The 23,194-nt window shown below is 37.8% G+C and overlaps 1 protein-coding gene across 2 annotated transcripts; it reads right to left on the minus strand.

The window, feature by feature from the left end:
- Positions 1-1,419: 1,419 nt before the first annotated feature.
- Positions 1,420-8,936, minus strand: LOC142530937 (diamine oxidase [copper-containing] 1, peroxisomal-like). 2 transcript variants are annotated; one of them, XM_075636874.1, is made up of 13 exons: positions 8,829-8,936; positions 8,494-8,720; positions 6,890-6,999; positions 6,460-6,762; positions 5,388-5,500; positions 4,971-5,301; positions 4,660-4,875; positions 4,331-4,567; positions 3,153-3,338; positions 2,784-2,924; positions 2,283-2,551; positions 1,836-1,917; positions 1,420-1,724 (listed from the first exon to the last, which is right to left on the minus strand). In XM_075636874.1, exons 2-13 carry the CDS (start codon positions 8,669-8,671, stop codon positions 1,590-1,592), a joined length of 2,301 nt encoding a protein of 766 aa, XP_075492989.1. In that variant the 5' UTR covers positions 8,672-8,720; positions 8,829-8,936; the 3' UTR covers positions 1,420-1,589. The 2 variants fall into 2 exon arrangements, with proteins under 2 accessions (XP_075492989.1, XP_075492988.1); XM_075636873.1 differs by having other exon boundaries at positions 1,420-1,497; positions 1,589-1,724; positions 8,494-8,909.
- Between the last annotated feature and the right edge of the window lie 14,258 nt (positions 8,937-23,194).

The following is a 23,194-nucleotide window of genomic DNA, read 5'->3' on the forward strand; positions in this document are numbered from 1 at the left end:
TTTAGGAACTTTATATTAAAGTTTGGGATTTTTCGGGATTAAAACGCCTTCAAAACGACTAATTACGAATTAATTAAAAAGCCTAGTATTTAAGCTAAATAAAATTTTGGGAAATTTAATTTAGTCTTAAATGATTATTTGGGACATGTTAGAGTCAATGAAATTGAGAAAAAGTCAAAAACGAGAAATTTTACGTCTAGGGGTAAAACGGTCTTTTATACCTATAAATTAGTAAACGTCATGGCAGTGCTCTGAATGATGTTTTACATGCTATTATGATTATTTTAAATGTTTAAGGATTTTTATATGCTAAAATACTTATTTTAAAGGTTTATGGAATTTTTATGTTTTATTTATGGAAATTATGGTGAAACGATAAAGTTAAAAGATAGGTTTCATGCTTGTTTTCAAAAGAAAAGGATATTAAATGCGTGATTTTTATAAAGTGATGAAAACGTAAAACGTTGAAGGAAGTGAAGTAATTGTGACTATTGATGATATGAGGATAAGAGGGAGAATATCGTGAGGGAAAAGGCCCCAGAAGGAGCCCATTTATGGGAGAAGGGCCCAGAGGGAGCCCAAAGATCGTATTTCCATTCGATGAGGAAAGGCCAAGGCTCAGTTGACGAGAAATTGTCGCTGATGTCCCCGTTGCCCAGTATTGTGGTTTCATGTAGATGAATCCATCGACTTTTTGAGGATTGAGGAAAGTCAAAACTAACGATCTGAATTCAATAATAAGGAAAAAATGTTTATGATCATGATAAGAGGATACATGTTATGAATGAGGAAAAGGATAAAGGTTGATGTTAAGTTATGCATTATGAAAATGTTTATGAAAATAGTTATTTTTAAAGTTTATGCATTTTCATGAAAACGATATTTTAAGTATAAGTATTTTCACTGTTGCATGCGATTTTGTATGTATTACTTGTTACCAAGATTATGGTGTGTTAAGTCTTTAGACTCACTAGATGATATTGATGCAAGTGAGTTTGAAGGAGGTCTTGATGATTGACCTGACTGGACTGAAGGTGCACACAACCCGAGGATCAGCGCTTCTACTTTTCCGCACTTATGATTTATGATTACGATTTACGTTAAAAGATTTTTAAGACTATTTATTTATATTTTTCAGTGATATTTTCACGTTTATTGTTTATTAGGTTTGATAAAAAATTTGACAATTTCATGATTTTTAAATACTAGTTGGTTGATGTTTTATTTTTAATTGGGCAAAATATTTTATAAAAATATTTTCATGTGTTGGTAAAGGTTCGGCCGTTTCATGTTATGTTTTTAAAAAAAAAAATTTAGTATTTTTTAAGCAATAAGAATGGCAGACGTTTCATATCAAGCCTAGCAAAAGAGTCCAATGGCTGCATAACATAAAAGCTGCCTCAACCAAAATCAAATCCATCCGCTGAACGCCAAGGTTTTATTTCATATCTGCTGCTCCAAATACTTTTCGATCTCCTATTCGACCTTTTTTACATTCTTTATAAAAAAATTCATGAGAATCCAAATTTTGCAACGAAAGATCATAAATTGAATCCACAGTAAAGCAATTGAGAATTGTTCATATCACCTCAAAGCTTTGCAATTAGACCTGATGATATTGACTTGGCAACACCATTTTCTTTCACCTCATTCTCTTTCACATCCATACTGCAAGGACTAGGAGGCACATCAATTGCGGGGGATGTGTTGAAGAATCCATGTGGCTGCATCCATGAGCACCAGAAGTAGTCAGAAAATGTCAAGAAAAATAAAATAGATGCTGAAAAGGACACAAATACTGCAACCAACCGGGAAATATTATGCTGTTAGCATACCTGAAGTACAAAACCAATGTGTTCCACAGGCATAACAGGCCAGTCTTCCAATCGTGGAACATGCGTGATTCCAAAAACATACCTGCATTCTCAAAGTACGTGAAAAAGGGGCAATATCGAACATGATCATAATAAATCTGGAATAATGTCGATTAATGAGCATTTATTGAATTCAAAAGTCGAGATTCTAGAAAAAAAAACATGACTGGTTCCATGATAAAACAGTTTAAGCTCAGCAAGGTGGAGATCAGGTTTGATATTCAGCAAACAGTACAACTGCTATCATTCAGAGGTGGAAGTTACAATATATACGGCAGTAACGTGAGTAAAAGAAAGCTGATTCAAAGGATTCCTAGTAATGTTTCAGCAAAAATGTATAGTATAATTGAGGAGTCCTGTCAACGTTACTAAAACAATGAAGAATTCAAAGTTATAATGAAAACTAACCATAGAACAATATCCATTTCTTCCAGAGACCGGTTTTGTTTCACCCAAGTAGCTAATCCCTCTCCAACACGAGGATTCTGGTTAGGAAATTCTCCTCCAGGAAAATCTTCACCACGTGCATATGGTGTAACCCATAGGTGATGCTTCAAAAATGCAGCTCTTCTCAGAAACATAGCCTCAGTACCAGCCAAAGGCAAACAATTTGAACCAGGTACCAATTTGTAGCCTGTCAGCTGTCCATTCCGATTGACAGCTCTTGTGTTCCTTACCTACGATATTAAAAGAATTACAGACCGATAAATTACGCAGATAGATGATAAATATAAATTTCAAAAAATTTATTGGGAAAGACTAAAGCTTCAGCCTTGCGATAAAGACAATCAATCACAGAAAGTTCCCGCAAAATAATTTTAGATGGACCAAATTTGATTACAACAGAGAAAGTGGCACAAAAATAGTACTAAAAGTGTTCAAACAAAGGAGCAGGATGAGAATGCTTACAATCCAGTGACGGGCAGACAATGGATTACACTCTCGCATGGCTTCTGATTCAGATCTAAGTAAAGTTTCCTCAGCATAGAACGCATTATTGTGAACATTCTCCTTACCGGGTTCTTCAACTTTGACATTCACTTCAACAACCTAAACAAAAATAGGGACAATAACAGAATAAAAATAAATAAAAGATCAATCATTTGGTCTTGAAATAGAGTATCTCAATTCCTATAATTTATCATGCTACAAGTATAAAATTTACAATAGGATTTAATTGCTCAAGAAGGTGTGAAGTTCAAGGGGACTAAGTACCAATAAGACATGAAGACGCACACTAAAGTTAAAAAAATGGTTTGCTAACATAGGATTAAATACCTGATTCTGCATTTCTCCAGGCCTACAATCAACTGCCATATCCATACGAGCAACAAAAAAGTGTTGATGAACAGGAGCATATAACCCTGGTGCAATTGTTGTGCCATATTTTCTGGATTCTCCGGGTTGCAATGCTCCTAAACTAAGAATGCCAGTAAGTTTAACTTCTGCTTCGATTTTCCCATCCTGCAATCAGTAATTTGAAATATTGTCTTCAACGGCAGGAATCTAAAATCAAGATCCTTTGATTGGGTATATTGTTACAACTGTAAGAGTGCTCTTGGATTGACGGATTTGAAGTGGATTTGAAGGGACTTCAAATCTATTTGATTGTGTGGATAAATTTATGTTAAGTGAATTTCAAATTCACTCATTTGTTTGATTATCATGATGTAATTGTAATTACGAAGAATTTGAAATACATCTAAGAAGATTGTCATTTCAAGTCAATTATTTAAATCTTTCCATCCAAGTGCAAACCAACATAAAGATCGTTTGAAGAGGACTACTTGTACTAGGTTTATATATTGAAGAAAAAACAGTAATGGGTTTATTAAATTCGTGTTACATTGAAACAAGCTTCAAAATTCACATAACACTTGTTTCATTAAAGACCTATGTTGCATGTATACGTGTACGGGTATCATATTGAATAAGAATGGAAATATACGGATACGGCGATACGACAAATTTTGAAAATTTAAAACATGATACGCCAAGGATATGACAATTATTAAAATATATATTTATATAAATTAAGTATTAAAAATTAAAAATTGTAGAGATGTATATATTTATATAAATATATGTAAGTATATACAATGTACGACACATAGGAGTGATGTAAGAAGAAAAAGCAAAATAAAAAAACGTAGCCCCGCCATGTCTATGACTTATCATATCCATGTTCAAGACGTATCTGACTGGTAACGTACAAAAAGTCAACAACAAAGATTTTGCCGTATCCGATGCGCGTATCGGCGTGTCGTATCCGTATCCGTGTCCGATACTTCAGGAAAAAATTAGGAGTATCCATGCTACATAGGTAAAGACCAAACTAGATTTATAGGGTACCATGCCATAAACTTGAAATTGAGACAGACATTCCACTTTGCTTTTTCGGCCATCTCACTGAACAATTTAACCAAGTAAACTTTGTGGTGCATGTGATCACTTGCCTGATAAAAGTGCCAGTAGAATCCATATTCATAATTAGCAACCGTGCACATGAAAGAAACCGTGAGACGCCTTGATCTTCGAACCTCTGCAAGCCCAGTTCTCCAATCTTGATGCTTCCATAAAATTCCGTGATCTTCTTCATGCAAACACACACAGTTTTCAGTTGTTTCGACACCTCCAGTAAAATTCGTGAAATGAGCGTCGAAATATTTTATAAATCCCAAACAGTCACATCCCTGAAATGGAAGAATTTCATCCCGAGGTTTATGCACAAATAACTAAAATTTAAGAGCAGAAGAAGATCAATCATGGAAAAGGAGGGGATAACCTTCTTTAGAGAATGAGCATTCTTCCCAAGCCCATCTTCCCCACCATCAAATGCGTTCTTTCTGTAATGTGGATCATTGGGATCCCCATAGGGCACAACCATCTCCACAAAGCTTAACCTGTGAGCTATAGGTCTACGACCCCGGCTGCCATCAACATAGGCAACAGAATAAATAATCAAACCCTCCCTTGGAGTGAAACCAACCCGGAAATTCCACTGCCAACCAGAATTTCAACAATAATCATGCCTAGGTTACATGTGAGAATCATTAGAATAACCTGAATCGAAAACGAGAGGAGAAAAGTAAATACCTTCTGCCACTCCACATAATGTCCCCTAATTCTAAAGCTTGGCCCTTCAGGCTGCACAATTTGAAGGGCCTTGACATCACTTCTATCTACCCCTCCTCTTGTTTCACCAGGAGTGAAGTTCCTGAGAGGGTCAGGGAGAGGCAACGGAACAAGCTTACGATCTTCAAACTCTATCACAACCATATTTTGCATGTCAACACACACATGAATTCCTTCAACTGGCCGAGCATATCCATTTTCCATTGGACAATCGCTTTCTGTCCGGCAAAATATAAGTGGTTTCGCAAGTCTACGACTAGGAGCATCAGCTTCACCGTAGTAGCCGGTACACCTTAAATATGTTTTGAACATGAATAAGACTGGTATCATATGTGTATTTAATGTTGAAGCATAAATATTTATTTATATCATCCTAACCAATTATCAACCATGACTAGATCCATATCATCAATACCCCTCTTCTTCATTGCCTCTATAAATGGAGGGTAATCTTTGACAACAGCTTCACATTCAGCATATTCTGCAGCATCCTGATTGAGAAAAAAGGTCCAATAAATTAGAGATTGAATCCGCATCACAGACTACTAATTGCCATTTTCATGATCAAAAACAAATTAGAATGATGGCAACCCACGCCTCAGGCAAGAAATAAAAAACATAAATCTAAGCAATTAGAGCACCAGCTTATGATACCAAAAACATTTACAGAGTGCTTTAGATCTTCTGGTATAATATCAACACCAAACATTGTTCTTTCATCATATTTACCAAAGAGTCAATGTCAAAACTTTATGACCAGGCTGGGAAAAAACTGGAACATGACAGAATAGAAATACTGTTCTCATCAATCATGATCCCACTTCAATGGAAAACCCAGTAGAAATTACAAGGAACCATACTAAACTAACAGACGTATTCTTTAAGAACTGTTTAAGTGGATAAAGTTTATAACAACAGCTACTATCAGAACATATGAATCAAGCTGGTGAGGTGGTACCCATGCATCAGCATAACTAGCAGTACAAACAGTTAGCCAAAATGACAAAGGCTTGCACGTGCTTAATATATGCCAAATTCCAGTGTGTGCACATGTGTTCTAGCCATGACCAAAAATAACGGACATTTTACATGGCATTTGATGCATGATGCAAGAAGTGAAAAGATTCAAATAATTACAACCGTGATATACGGGAAGCAGCGGACAAATTAAAGACATAAATCCAAAAATTCAGAACTATAAACCTAAAAACTGAGAAAAACAATTGGAACACAATAGGAGATTCAAAAAGTGTGCCACTTGCAGTTGACAAATGATACCACATACCATATAAAACATTCAGAACGACCACTTGGTTTTTACCAGTTGTATCAGAATGATTGATGGGATTAATGAAATTTGTCAAGAATGGATGTATGAATTCCAAAATACTGGGTAAAACCAAGCAACAAACACAATTAACTAACAAAAGTATCAGTCATTGTGACATACCAAAGGTGGCTGAACATCAGGAATAACGGTAGAGGATATTACTTTTCCCCTATGATGTCCACCTCGAGTTGTTGCATGAACTTCAACCAGCTCAACAATCCATACACTAGTTTCATTAGACTTTTTACTGTAAACAACTAGTCTGGCTTGTCTTGGTGGGAGTTTGATATGAACATGGCCTCCTTTGGTTCTGGGCAATAATGATGGTTGAAAGGGGGGGAAAAAATAAGCATCTGCCAGTGCCACTACATGTTTATCAGGTTCCAACAAAACCGCTTCAATAAATCTCATGCTATCTCTGACCTGAAGCAAGAGATAAATCCAATAAGGTGAACAAATAAACAAGTGTCCCCACAGCTTAAAGCGACTGCAGATGCATCATAATTTATAGCATGATTCAGGGGAAGGAAAGTGAAGTGTGAGTTTAAACCGCCGGAGTGGCTCCAGCTGCTCTGACAGTAGCCACCGCCACAAAGATTTCAGCAGGAGATAAAGGTTCCAAAGGATGTTTGGTTTGGGCCCTTGTCAGTGTCTGAATCCCTGAATAACCGTCATGCCAATTAAAACAAGGCACCAATCAACAAAAAAATCTTCTGCAAATTAAGTAAAAAGTATTTAACGTAGATGAAACATCTATCCTATTCTTCAAGCGGCCGAACCAAAATAGTGTTCACATGGAGATGAATCCTAAAAATTCTCTGCCCACAGACAACAGTAAAGTGACTGGTAAATGGAATGACACAAAATCATTCATGTTCACTAGATTATTCCACGAAAAATAACTAATACAACAATATACAGAACCAGATACACTAAACTAAATGTCAGGTTCCAACAGAAAACACGATATTATGACATAAAATTAGATGGTTTGATCGAAAATATTAATAAATGTCAGCCACGGATAAAACCTTAGTGCTAGATAAACAAGCAATCCCTCCAAAAACAACATGGTATAAATTAGAGAATTTGATGTATAGAAATTCAAATTGAAACCTACAAAAGGATTTTTACAACAGCTTACTTATAAAATGCACGGCCAACTTGTGCATTCATGGCTTCATGGACACTAAACCGATTATGTTCCTACAGAATTATTGCTGGTATAGTTGTAATAAAATAGTGACCATTAAAAGAAAGGGGGGAAATAGTAGGAGATTGAGCTCCTTCGACATCAAAGTGCCATGATTTTTGTGTAGCAAACGCGTCATGCATGTTATGCAGAATATCTTGAATTAGAAACAACCAAAATCTAATGAATCTTGAGAACCAGTCATCTATAGGAGGTGAGAGGGTTGTTGCCTTGAAACGATCCACCAAACACAATGTTACTACGTTGATATCTGGGAGTGGATAACCTAAAAGCATGTTTCGAGGCATTTAAGAACTTCCATATTTAAAGTGTTGTTGCTTTAAAATTTTCAAACACATCAGTTGTTCAATGGACCACCTAGCAAGTATTCGACCAACAGAAATCGATTATAAGCTACACTCATCTAGCCATGTCCCTTAAAATTTAAAAGTAGTGTGATAACTGCTGCAGATGGGGTGATTTTTCTGAACAAGTCACTTTTCTTGTTCTTTTTTTCCTTCTGTTTTTATTCATAAATTGAAGATGATGAGTTTTTATTTAAAAATAATAATTGTTACTTGTAAGTACAATAAAATCAACTTGATATTGTACCTCGCACATGTAAGCCATACTCAGTTGTCCGCAACAAAAAAGAGCAGGAAAAGAACAAACAATGAAACAGTCGGCAGTATATAGGGATAAACAACACAGCAGAGACGTGGGCACAATGTGATCAAGCATTCCAACTGAAGGATAATCGAGATTTCAAGTTAGAGACAAAAATCAAGATCTTAAACTAGTTTACAGCTCATGCAGACAATTCTTAAAGAATAACTCTTTTTAAGCATCGCCAGTCGTGTTACATTTCCAACCACCAAAAAAAAAAAAAAAAACAACAACAAGAAGAAGAAGCAGCGTAGTGATTACTATGACAAAACAAGGAAAAAGAAAAAATGAACAACCTTTATTGGTGGCGATAGAAGAAGGCTCGGTTCTGATTAAGGACGTCATATTCTTTCTCTGCTGATCTTCTGTCCAATCAGCGACGGCAGAACTAGACACCGCCTCGCGGCGGATGACGATGGCGGCCGATTCTCCTGCGTCTGTTGCCGTCGTCGTCTTTTTCGAAGCTGAGGCCATTGTAACCAGCTCGCAAGCACCCCTGATCCACCGTACTGTGAGCAGCAATCTACTGACATACAGCAAATCACTCAAAATCTTGACACCACCACCACCAACAGCAATAGATACAGATCATGAACTGAACAGAAGGCAATAGCTTCGAAATCTTCACTACCTGTGGCCCGAAATGGATTTATACCGACAAAGATTGATTGAGTTGGTGAAATCATTTCCTTCCAATTAATTTTTTGTGTTTCTTAAACTAAAAATATATATTTATTTTTAACTTTTAATGGTGGGAAAATGGTTAATATAAAACAAGTGCGGAATTGGTGAGCCGTAGGAACATTTAAATTGCAAATGCCCCCTACGATAGGGCTTCAAATGGGAAACATGACAAATGTAGGGCTTCAAATGGGAAACATGACAAACCTAGGGGGAGGTTTGCAATTTCAATGCTCCTACTACTCACCAACTCCACACTTGTTTTATATTAACCTTTTTCCCACCATTAAAAGTTAAAAATAAATATATATACACATAAACTTTTTGGTCATTAAAAATTTGTTATAAAATGTAAATATTTATTGATATTAATATATTTACCCAACGCATTAGATAATTAAAAATCAATAAACAATAAATATGTAATTAAATTTGAAATCTTTTAAAATTCGTTTTTAAAATTCAAATTTGAATTTCATATCCTAGAAAATATAAAATACATTTAAGTATTTATTGTGATTATATCATTTAATTTAGTTTCATTTATAATTTTGATTTTGTGTTATATATTTAGTTCTCACAACTCTATATCATATTAAATAAAATATAATTTTTTAAATAATATTACATTTTTCAACTTTTAAAAAAATATTTCTTCGTGAATTTCGGTATATTGACTGTTTGTAAATTGTTATTATTATTATTAACTTCAATATTATTATTATTATTAAATTCATATAAATATTTTTTTAAATGTTATAAAAATTATTAAAATTTTTAAACAAAATTTATTCATATTATAAATGTTAAAAATAGTTATTTTTTGAAAAATATTTATTTATTGTTTAAAATTTTTATAGACAAAATAACACATGATTTTTTTTATTTGTTTAATTAGCAACAATTTCTCTAAGCCAAGATAAAAAAAAAATTCAATTTAACCATAGAAAATGTTATCCTCATTTAAGCATTATCTCAAATTATAAAAAAAATTATATAAATATTATATCAATAATTTTAATAATTATTCAAATAATAATACTTATTAATTTTAATAATTAATTATATAAAATGATAATCGGTACATGCAATACGATAAATCGTGACGGATGCTTATCTTGAAGGACATAACGACAGAGGTTGTTATCTTTAATTTAAATAGAATAATGCCAAGTTGCAAATATTGCTTTATATTTATTGTCATGAAGGGTACGTATACTTGCATATTGCATGATAGTGATTGATGCCCCGAGATATCCCAGGTCATAGATAAACCCTGGGACTTTTCGGGTCATGGATAATATCCATGGTTAGTGTCCGGGTCAGGAGAATAAAAGGTTCTGATCATACCAATAAAGCAATCGGATGGATCGGCACCCGAGTCATGAAATTACCCGGGATAACGAGAGGGTGGCTGGAAGGACCCACGGAAGGGCCGGTCAATCAGAGGCCAGGCCACGAGAGCACCCGAAGCATAACCACCCTGAGAAATTATACATTTATGTCCTTATAAGAAATCCCGAGGAATACCTCACCATGATCACTTCGATATGAGTGAAATATTTAATGCCGCCGATAAACAGTGTTTATAGCCGATTTATCTATGACATTATTACAAGTGGTCAATAAATCAAGTGGTCTGGATGTGACAAGTGTGCGATTTTGCATGTCAGAACAATAGGGTATAATCAGCCACCCTATTATAATTAATGCTCTCACACGAAAAACGAGGTCATCATTGTATCCTCTACTATAAATATCAGGTTCTTTACTTGCATTTACGATCTTTCAGATATTAATTCACATTTAATACTCTCATCATCACAGCCATCACTTGGCTACATTGGTTTTATTGCTTGAGTACCCTGCTGACTTAAGCATCGGAGTGGCCACGTCGGACTACCCTCCGGCGCCCATTCACGTGGTTATTTTCTTATTCACAGATCCTTCAAGGAGCTCGAGAAGTTACAATCCAAGTCCAGCGTCTAACTCCTATTTCCTTCAATATCTTGATAGTTTACCCGGCAGAGTTCCTGACCCGACTCGTCCGTTTTGCCCGGAACCATTCCTTTTGTTACTTCTTTCCTCAGGCCTGACAGCCCGGTCTCCCCTTGCTCTCTTCAATGCTTCTCTCTTCTGGTGCTGTGCTTCTTCCATATTGATGTACTTTTCTGCCCGGGACAAAAGATCTTCGAAATCTCCGGGTAGTTTTTTGGTGAGGGAGCGGAAGAAATCCCCTTCAAGCAATCCTTGCGTGAAAGCAGTAGTTTTCGTCTCGGGCGCGCAAGCAGGCACGTCTAAGGCTACTCTATTGAATCTTTTGATATAAGCTCTTAGAGTTTCCTCCGGGCGCTGCTTTACCTCGAATAGGCTAAATGCGGTTCTTTTATATTTCTTGCTACTGTTGAACTGATGTAAGAACACCTTCTGAAAATCTTCGAAAGAAAGAATACTCTGAGGAGCTAAACCCTCGAACCACCTTTGAGCCGAGTCAATCAGAGTGGTTAGAAACACTTTGCATTTAATTTGGTCCCCATAACAATGCAACATAGCCATGTTTTTGAAACGAGCGAGGTGCTCTTCGGGGTCAGAACTCCCATCGTAGTCCTTGATTTTAGCCGACTTGAAATGCCCGGGTAATGGTTCCCGAACAATGATGTCAGAAAATGGGCAACCTTTTGCAACTGGAGCGCTGCCTTTAGAACCAACATGCCCCTCTAACACTTTCACTTTTTTCCTCAATTCTTCCAATTCTTCCGCAACAGTGGGAGACTTAGAACCCGCACTTGATTCCCCCTCCTCTTCCCTTCTCTCTTCCCTTTGCGGCTGTTCATGTTGTTGCTCGGGATGACTGGCATGGTGAGAAGTCGCCTTCTTTGCCGTTGCCATCTTAACAGCATCAGTTATAATCTTTTGTAACTCATCGGGGGTTAAATGAATGGTAGGCTGATGACCATTAGGGGGAGGACCACCAGCACCAGAGATACGAGTGTTGTTTTCTCCCTGAACATGAGTGTTGTTTTGATTTGCTGTTCTTCTGGTAGGAGCCATATCAACGTCTTAGAACTCAGAATTTCTCACAGACGGCGCCAATGATGCAACCCGGGCAAAACGGACGAGTCGGGTCAGGAACTCTGCCGGGTAAACTATCAAGATATTGAAGGAAATAGGAGTTAGACGATGGACTTTGATTGTAACTTCTCGAGCTCCTTGAAGGATCTGTGAATAAGAAAATAACCACGTGAATGGGCGCCGGAGGGGAGTCCGGCATGGCCACTCCGATGCTTAAGTCAGCAGGGTACTCAAGCAATAAAACCAATGTAGCCAAGTGATGGCTGTGATGATGAGAGTATTAAATGTGAATTAATATCTGAAAGATCGTAAATGCAAGTAAAGAACCTGATATTTATAGTAGAGGATACAATGATGACCTCGTTTTTCATGTGAGGGCATTAATTATAATAGGATGGCTTATTATACCCTATTGTTCTGACATGTCAAATCGCACATTTGTCACATCCAGGCCACTTGATTTATTGACCACTTGTAATAATGTCAGAGATAAATCGGCTATAAACACTGTTTATCGACGGCATTAAATACTTTACTCATATCGAAGTGATCAGGGTGAGGTATTCCTCGGGATTCCTTATAAGAACATAAATTTATAATTTCTCAGGGAGGTTATGCTTCGGGTGCTCTCGTGGCCTGGCCTCTGATTGACCGGCCCTTCCGTGGGTCCTTCCAGCCACCCTCTTGTTATCCCGGGTAATTTCATGACTCGGGTGCCGATCCATCCGATTGCTTTATTGGTATGATCATATTGTTCAAACAAGGGGATAAAGCTACAAAGCTTACAAAAAAAAAAAAAATAAGTGGGGGTTACAATTTCCTGAACTTACAGAAAAAACCCGGGACGTTCCTTCGCAGAGAAGCATGTTGGGATGGAGTCCCTGAAGGTGTGCCACCTCGTCAGGACGAAGAAGGCCCCAGATCATTTTAAGAAGGTCCGCGCTGATGTCTTCCCCAAAGATGTTGGGGATAACCCAAGGCCTTCCCCAGAGGGCCCGGTAGAAGAACCTGTCATAGGAGGAGACCGGACGACCTCCTCGACTTCATCCTCTACTACCGCCACCGGCTCCTGGATGGCCTTCCTCTTTCGCTGATTAAGAGGAGTTGGATCCTCTTCGGTAGCTGGGACGGTGGATTCTTCCTGGGGAAGATTGGGTTCCTCCCGAACCATCATTTCTGTTTTGTCCCCTTGTCCTTCAGTTTCCCGGGCTTCAGCCAACGCCCGGGCTTGGCGTTCTTCCTCCTCTTGAGTTTCCCGAGCTTTTTTCTCAGCCCGGGCTTTCTTTTGTTCGGCCTTTCTCTTGGCCGCGGCCTCCTGGAAACTCGCCCTGATCATGACCTCGGCTGCATTACAAAAACAGCATGTCAGATGACCAAGCATGTGAAGGATACATAAAGGGAAATAATGGTAAGATAATGCTTTACCAGCCTGCGACCCGGGATGATTGAACTCATCTATTATCTTGTCCACGGGGTCTTCAGGCCGGGACCCAATCCCATAATGAATCAAGTTGTCCCCCCCAATCAATACAGAGGAAAGATAAGATTGTTTTTCTAGGGCCCCCCAGGCTTGGATAAAAGGAGGGAGAAGTTTGTAATCCCGGGGAAGCTCGGGTTGGGAGGGCATAGCAGAAAGAAAGCCCAAGGCATTGGTAGGGAGAGTCGGGAATTGAAGAAAGAAAAATTTTGTCTTCCATCCCTTCAAAGAGGAAGGGATATCAGTTAAGAACCGGTAATGCATCCGGGCCATAAAAGAAAAGACCCCATCATTAAACCGGCAAGAATAAAAATAATGAAAAATTGAAGAATTGATGAGAAGTTGTTTCATACGGAACAGTACAAAAGTAGCAGCCATAATACGAAAAGCGTTAGGATGGAGGTGGTTGAGGGGAAGGTTGAAAAATCGGGCAACTCCCTCAAAGAAGTGGTGTACCGGGAAGCGAAGATCACTCTTGAGCTGCTCAAGAAAGAAAGCATGATAGCTGGGGGGAGAGGTATCTGGGTGATCGTTCGGTCCGGGAATTTTGATGTCATAAGTAGAAGGGATGGAGCCCAAAGATTTCAACTCCTCTATACTACCCAGGCGAAGGGTAGAAGTCACAGTGGAAAACCACGGGGGACCTGTGGCCTTCTCTTTTCCCTTGCCCTGGGAACCAGCAGGCCGAGAAGAAGAAGCTTTGGATTTTTTAAGAGGTCGAGAATGGGGAATTGGAATGCCTACTGGAAGGCAAACGGAGGTCTCAGAAGGGGTCGGGGAGTTATCTTCCGATCGGTCCCTGACATTTTTTCCGGACGTGGAAGATGTGGAGTTTGACATAATGAAAAGGTTAAATGAGGAAAGGAGACTTACTAGGAAGAAATGGAGATGGTGACCGGTTGTCGATGAACGGAAAGATCGCCGGAATAACACCCGCGTGACGGAAAAGCTTGAGAGAAGAATTTGGCAGAGCTTTGCTACAAGGGAATTTGCAAGTGAATTTTGAAAACCAATCATATACTATATATAGGGGAAGAGGGTGATCTATACCGTTGATCTAAAGCAGATCGAACGGACCAGATCAGCCTCGAAAATTGAGCGGCATCATTGGGCGGGATATTTGAAAAGACGTGTGATCAAATCGAGAAATTATAGTCATTCACGTGCTCGGAATACGGACAGTTCCTGACAGCTTGTCAGAGAGGGATGCGTCGTTCTGACATCGTATTAAATGATCAGAGAAGGCTAAGCCCCGGCGTATTATCCTAAGCCCAGGTGGTACGAAGCCCCGGCATATTATCTTAAGCCCGGTTGGTACGAAGCCCCGGCGTATTATCCTAAGCCCGGGTTGTACGAAGCCCCGGCATATTATCTTAAGCCCGGTTGGTACGAAGCCCCGGCGTATTATCTTAAGCCCGGGTGGTACGAAGCCCCGGCGTATTATCTTAAGTACGGGTGGCACGAGGACCCAGCGATCAATTAATAGCTTATGGTTTTCTTGTTTATTGATTCTTAATCTATGCCGGCTTGTTCACAAAAGATATAAAGTAGCAAGATACATTAAAATTTTCATTAAGGAAATGGTCGGCGTCGTATTACAGCTATTCTAGAAGATACATAATCTTGCCATTCATTCATCCAATCAGTCAACTCTTGAAAGTAGAGATTGGTGAAGGACTCGGCAGTTGAAATCTTGTTCAAATGATGCCACTCCTTCCACAGCATAGCATGCAACAGAGCTTGGTCGGTGGCTAGGTCTGCATTTCGAGCTATCTCAAGCTCTCGCCTAAATTTCCTCGCTACTGCTCTCTGTGCACGGGTAAGAACCAGGCCATTCTGGTAAGCGATGGTAATATCTTGGATCTTGTACCAGGTGGACATAACCTTTACTTCGATATACTCTTCGACAGTTCTTTTTAGATTCTCCACGTAAGGACGTAGCTCGGCTGGTATTTGGCTATGTGCACCAATGGAAGAGACTGTACTGCTGCAGACACTGGAATCACTTGAGCTCGACATGATGAACTAATACTCATTTCATCCGTATCGTCTTATTTATAGGAATGTGACATTTAATATTGAAGAAGGTAAAGAGGCCCTAGGCAGTCGAAGCGCATTCCTATTTACCCAAAAGGAAAGTTGATCACCACCATTGACTGAATACATAAACGGTCAGGATTAGTCTTGAAAATAGAGCAGAGTAGACGGAAAGACGTACATGAATATATAGGTGTTATAACCTTGGAATATGAAACGATTTTCGTCGACATAAATAAGCATACATCATAATAATCCTTATGGATTGACCGGTTACACTAACCAACGAAGCATATTAGCCCGGGAAACGCAAGGTCCCGGCACTATCTACAGGCTTGAATAATGTGAGGCCCCGGTATATTCTTATAAGCCTGGATGGTACGAAGACCCGATATTTGATTTCGAGACCAAGATACTATTTTTTATTGGTTATTTGTACCTATTTGTGTGCAGGAGATAAAGAAACATAAGACACGATAATTAATAATTTTTTATTATTAAAGAAAGATTCGGCGAACTGTTACATTATCCATTATTGAAGACACAGAAATTTGCCATTCAGTTAGCCAGTCGGTCAATTCATGAATCCGAAGATTGATGAAGGACTCAGCAATTAAGATCTTTTCCAATTAATGCCATTCTTTCCACAGCATCATGTGTAACAGAACCTGGTCGGTAGCCAGATCTGTAACTCTATCCACTTCAAATTCCCGGGTGTACTTCCTTGCTCTTGTTCTTTGTGCTCGAGTAGGAGCCAAACCGTTCCGGTAGGTATCATTCAGGTCTTGAACCTTGTACCAGGTAGACATGACCTTCACCCAGATTAATTCTTCAATCGTTTTCTTCAAATCCTCCAGATGAGGACACATCGCGTTGGTTACTAAAACGTGTGTGCTGCTGCAATTAGTGGAGTCACTTGAAGACATGTTGAACTGATATTCACCTTTCATTTCTATTCTCTTATTTATAGGCACATAACATTTAATGGATGCACCTCGTAAATGGTATCAGGTAGACGAGAGGACGTTCACGGTTATCGAAGCATCATTCTTATCCATCTCAAAATATGGAACGTTTTTCGGCAGGAATTTAATATTGATACATGCGTCATTATGATTCTACATCATAGCCCGGGAGATTTGAGGCATCTTATCTTATAGCACAAGGAATTTTAGCTCCCGGCATCTCAGTTAGGGAGATTTATTTTATTCAATTCCTAGTAAAAATACAATATCTGGAAAAACTGAAATTCTCGACAGAATTAGAAATGGACAAGCATTTTTATTCCGGAAAGGGTGCTGGGAAAGTAACGGAGATATAAAACAAAAATAACTTTTATTCAGAAAAAGAAATTCTTGCGGACTACATCATAATATGCTTTCTCTACAAACATCATCCACAGGGTCATCCAGCCCTTTACTTCTCCAGTAGACGATTTGAGGAAGCTGTCGGATTCGACGATGTCCGCCAGAATTTTCCTTTCCTTGTAGAGCATCAGCTCGTAGACATAATCGTCCTTGAAGAGATCAGCTGTCTCAGAAACGTGCAGGCATTCCCGATACTCCTTCAGCTTTACCACCAGTCTAGGAGTATTAGCTTCCCCAATCTCGTAGAGAAACTTCAATCTCTGAAGCTTTTCCCAGTAGTGGATAATTTTATGGAAGACTACATCCTCCAGTTCCAGCTTTCGTTTCTCCCGGGCTGTTTTCATGAATTCTTCCGCCATATCAGGAGTCTTGGAGCCGCTTGCACCTGCCATTGTATTCTCTAGAAGATAAGTGTGTTGGTGTCATAGAACAAAGGAAGGGTTGTTACATATATAGGAGAGTGAAGCCAATCCACACCATTAATCCATAATGGACCCAACGGCTCATATCTCCATCGGAAATAGGGCAAAGATATTCATACAGGCGAGAAGATATTCGAAAAGACAGGTCCAGGAATCAATGCGTCATAATGATTCATTTTTTTGGAAAAAGAAGAGTCTCTGACAAATCCTACGGCCTGTGTCAGCTATAATCCACGTGTCCATATACTACGATCAGCCTAAAAAAAAATAATAATAAGCGAGTAAGCAAACAATTTTCCTGACCGGGCACACGAGACTAATCGGGACAATGAGTGGACTCTAGCCCGACTAATTGAGGTAGGAGTGATGATGCCCCGAGATATCCCGGGTCATAGCTAAACCCTGGGACTTCCCGGGTCATGGATAATATCCATGGTTAGTGCCCAGGTCAGGAGAATAAAATGTTCTGACCATACCAATAAAGCAATCGGATGGATCGGCACCCGAGTCATGAAATTACCCGGGATAACGAGAGGGTGGCTGGAAGGACCCACGGAAGGGCCGGTCAATCAGAGGCCAGGCCACGAGAGCACCCGAAGCATAACCTCCCTAAGAAATTATACATTTATGTTCTTATAAAGAATCCCGAGGAATACCTCACCCTGATCACTTCGATATGAGTGAAGTATTTAATGCCGTCGATAAACAGTGTTTATAGCCGATTTATCTCTGACATTATTACAAGTGGTCAATAAATCAAGTGGCCTGAATGTGACAAGTGTGCGATTTGACATGTCAGAACAATAGGGTATAATCAGCCACCCTATTATAATTAATGCCCTCACACGAAAAACGAGGTCATCATTGTATCCTCTACTATAAATATCAGGTTCTTTACTTGCATTTACGATCTTTCAGATATTAATTCACATTTAATACTCTCATCATCACAGCCATCACTTGGCTACATTGGTTTTATTGCTTGAGTATCCTGCTGACTTAAGCATCGGAGTGGCCACGCCGGACTCCCCTCCGGCGCCCATTCACGTGGTTATTTTCTTATTCACAGATCCTTCAAGGAGCTCAAGAAGTTACAATCCAAGTCCAGCGTCTAACTCCTATTTCCTTCAATATCTTGATAGTTTACCCGGCAGAGTTCCTGACCCGACTCGTCCGTTTTGCCGGGGTTGCATCAGTGATATTATAGGCTACACTAAATTCATTTGGATTTTGGATGCATCTATAATACCACTAGCACAAATGTGGATGGGTTTACTAAGTCTAATCGATATATATATTTCCACTCATGTTACTATCTAGTTTGTCTATGTTTCATCTCTCTTAATGTCTCAAAATCATTAGATCATCCGGATTTCACATATTTCAATAGAAATTTGCAACATACATTTTGGGAATTTTAAAAATTAAAATTTGATCATATCATATGTTGAGAAAAATTGGAGATATTTATCTATGAAGATTACATACCATATCGGTTATAATTAAGCATGATTAAGGGTTCCGATTCCGCAAGGAACCATTTGAAAACCGGTTCGGTTCGAGTTCCGAGGTAAAAAAAAAAAAAAAAAAACTTGGCACCAATTCAGACGAGAAGTCCAAATCGGTATCATCGGCCTGATTCCGGTCCGGTTGCGACCCCATGTGTTGTGAAACAAGGCTTGCTGCCCACTCGTTCTTGATTATGGCTCACCCGCGCTCCATGTCTAGAAAGTGGGTTGTCCGATCATGCTATTAAGGAATGTTGCACCTGAACTCGATCTATGCAATGGAACGAGATTAATATGTCACGATTTAGGCAGAAACTTCATAGATGCTGAGATCATAACAGGTCTTCATAAGGGTACAAGATATTTTCTTCATCGAATGCCTTTGAAAAGTGACTACTGAAGAAATTCAGGAAGCTCTGTTTAATATTGATATGGATAAAGCACCGGGCTCCGATGGATTTGGATCCCACTTTTACAAGTCTTCATGGAATATTATTAGTAAAGATGTGGTGGCAGCAATCCAAGAGTTCTTTGAGTCGGGAAAATTATTAAAAGAGTGGAATCATTCTCTTATTGCTCTTGTCCCAAAAACATCTCCAGCTAATTCTGTGAGTGAGTACCGCCCCATCTCTTGTCGCACGGTTTTCTACAAGATAATTTCGAAGATATTGGTTAATAGGCTGAGGATGGTGATTGGGGACCTTGTCGATGAGGCTCAATCAACGTTTATCCATGGACGCTCGATTGTTGATAACATTCATTTAGCTCAAGAACTTCTCAAGAAGTACCCTCGTAAAAGAGGCTCGCCACGGTGTATATTGAAAGTTGACTTGCAGAAAGCATATGACACGGTTGATTGGGAGTTCTTTAGAGAGATTCTAACTGCTCTAAATTTCTCGTGCAGGTTTAGCGATTGGACTATGGAATGTGTGACCACTGTGTCTTACTCGATCTCGCTAAATGGTCAATTTCATAGTAACTTCAAAGGTAGAATAGGATTCAGACAAGGTGATCAACTTTCTCCCTTCTTTTTATCTTTATGTCTTGAAGTTCTTTCACGGGCACTCAAACATATGTCATGCTCCCCTGCCTTCGGCTTCCATCCAAAATGTTGCAACCAACACATTACTCACCTTACTTATGCGGATGACTTGTTGCTCTTCGCTCGAGGTGACATTGGCAGTGTATCATTGATCGTGGAATGCTTGAATAACTTTGGTAACATGGATGGATAAAGAGTCAACATATCGAAATCTAATGTGTATCTGGATAGTGTGGATACAATGTGTGTCATGAGATAATTTTGTTGGCTGGTTTTGAACCGGGTGTATTACCTTTCCGATACTTGTGTATTCCTCTCGCGGCACAGGGGTTAAGGTCTTCAGACTACAGTAAACTAGTTGACGTGATTTCGAACAAGATTAAGGCTTGGCCGCGTAACTCCTTATTGTATGCAGGGAAAATTGAACTTATTAGATCGGTTTTACAAGGAGTTGAATGCTTTTGGTTATCGATATTGCCAATACCAACTAGCATCATCATCATTCAGTCATTGTGTAGAAATTTGTGTGGTCGACAAAACACCCACCCATTGCTTGGGATACGCTTTGTAAACCGTTGGAGGATGGTGGCTTGGGATTGAAAAACCTTAGAGCGTGGAACAAGGCCTTGCTATCTAAAACGTTGTGGAACATACATATGAAGAAAGATAGCTTTTTGGATCAAATGGATTAATCACATTTACAGCAGCTTTGGCGGAGTTTGGGAGTGGAATGGCCACAAAGATAACTCGCCTTTAGTAAAACAGATTATGCTTATTAGAGATGAGATGGTGCGGGATTTAGTATCGGTCGAAGCAGCCAAAACTAGGCTACATCAGTGGTTCAGAGATTCCGGTGGACTCTTTAGAGCTTACGACTTTTTTGTGCATGCTCGGGGGAGATGGCCATGGAAACCTCTACTTGGAAAAAGATGCATTCTTCCTGAGCATAGGTTTGTGTGATGGCTTGTTGCTCATGGAAAGTTGCTTACTCGTGACAGACAGCCTTATGTGATTGACAAAACTTGTGTGCTGTGTAAAGAGACAGATGAATCTATCAACCATCTATATTTCAGTTGCAAGGTTTCGAAAATGTTATGGAATGTCATACGTCATTGGCTTGGTATGAAAAAGATCATGGGTTCCATGACAGCAGTTCTTCACGCATTTAGAAAATCATGTAGGGGTAACTCGACGCTAGCAAAAATGCATAGCATGGCATTGGTGGCAACAATATACCACTTATGGAGCTTTGAGGAATAGAGCATTGTTCGATAAGGAGCAACCAGACGTTGAGCGCACAATTTAGAAAATCAAGATACAATTGTTCCGGCAGTTTCTTAGAGCTAATGAATTGTTTTTTCAACGTCATTTACATGTTTGTTATTCTTAATGTTATTGTTATTGTAATAGGTTAAGATATGATTCGCTTGGAGATGCCAATTGTACTTGTATTCTGAACATTTTTTACCTATTTTAACGAATGTTCATTTCATTAAAAGAAAAAAAAAAAGAGTTTCTCAATGAAGAACGAAAATTTTGATAAAAGATGGAAAATTACATAATCAATCTATATAAAATGTTGTACACTGAGATGTATTGCTACCGCATATATTATAATTTTAAAAAATGTACTGATACTTTGCATTTCTTTTTTTATATTGAAAATAATTTTTTTTATACAATTATTCATACAGCTCGTGTGCCTTATTTTGAACTCCATTTTAGATCTTAAACCTTTTGAAACACATTGATTATGACGACATGAAAGATATTCCAGTCGTACAAACGGAAGCTACTTCAAGATATCAAAAACTATCCAATGCTCGACTGCTTTGGCTATATTTCTATTGAATACTATTTTATTTTCAGCTTTACAGATTTGATTTATGATCAACATCATTTAACAATGATTTTATTCAATTTCTAGCCCACAATAATGCAGATAATTAGTTTGAGCTAGAAATTCACTATCTGGATAAAAGCATTAGATTTGGAACGATTAATTTTGAGAATTGTGCGTAAGCAAAATAATCATATGTAATAAAATTCTTTATACATTCAGGCTCCGTTTGGTACGTGTGATGATATAAGTAAATTATTAGTAATTAGAGTGATTAAAAAATGAGATATATGGATTAATAGTATGGTGGAATAAATAACATAGTGTTTGGTATGATTTTAAAACTATGGATTAATTTTGTAAATTTTATTGCAATGACCAAAATGCCCCAAGTGTTAATTAAATATATATTTTTAAAATAATTGTATAGATAATTAAATATTTATAATTATAATTTATATTTATTAAAATTAATTTAAATATATTTATTAGAAATACATTTTTTAAATATGCATTTATTTTAATAATTAAAATAGCAATAATATTTTGAATGTTAATGTTAAATAAAGTTTAGTAATAATTATAATATTATTGTTTTTCAAAATAATTATAAATATTCTTAAAATAATTTGATAGATAATTAAATATTTATAATTATGATTTACATTTATTAAAATTAATTTAAATATATTTATTAGAAATATATTTGAAAATATTACGATAATCATTAAACAAAATAAATTAGAATTTAATAAATATTTATTTTCATAAAAGAATTAATTAACAAGATTAGAAATTTATAAAAATTTAATTTGATATAGATTTGCATTACAATTTATTTTCTCTAAAATGATTGAAAATAATAAAAATATATGAAATTAATTTATTAAAAATAATAATTATTTAATCACACAAATAATAAAAATTTAAATATTATATTAATTTATCATTATCACTAGTCAAGAATTATACATTATCACACCTTTGAGGAGGAATATTTAATCACACAAATAACATAAATAATGAGGGCTTTCAATCATAATCAAGAGCTTCCATGCTAAATTAAAAATGAACCAAACATGAGATAATAGATGATTATTTAATAATCATTCCTTTATTATGGCTACGAAACATAATGATGCGATCTCGTTAAAATGGGTGAGCCGGGTACGGGGCTCCAACGGACCAAATCAATAATTTATAATGTTTGGGAATTTGAGTGAAGATAATGGCTTGGATCAACACCTGTAAACAAGAAAGTAACTCGTGAATGGGCGTCGGAGGGATGTCCGGCGTGGCCACTCCGATGCTTAAGTCAGCAGGCTTTTTGATGAACACAAGCAATATTTGAGTGGAAATATGTAAGTGCTTTTAGTTCAAAGATTTCAGAATCATTAAATGACTTTAATACCTGCTATTTATAGTGGAAGAATGGGTAGTTACCTTGATTACCACACCACCTACTAAGTCGGTTTATCATACTAGCTTCTGATGACTTCTCGGACACTCCAAACCCAAGTGGTTCTGACGGATTAGACTGCCTGTATCGAT

The sequence above is a fragment of the Primulina tabacum genome, chromosome 17 (genome assembly GCF_025594145.1).
Source record: "Primulina tabacum isolate GXHZ01 chromosome 17, ASM2559414v2, whole genome shotgun sequence".
NCBI classification, from domain to species: domain Eukaryota; kingdom Viridiplantae; phylum Streptophyta; class Magnoliopsida; order Lamiales; family Gesneriaceae; genus Primulina; species Primulina tabacum.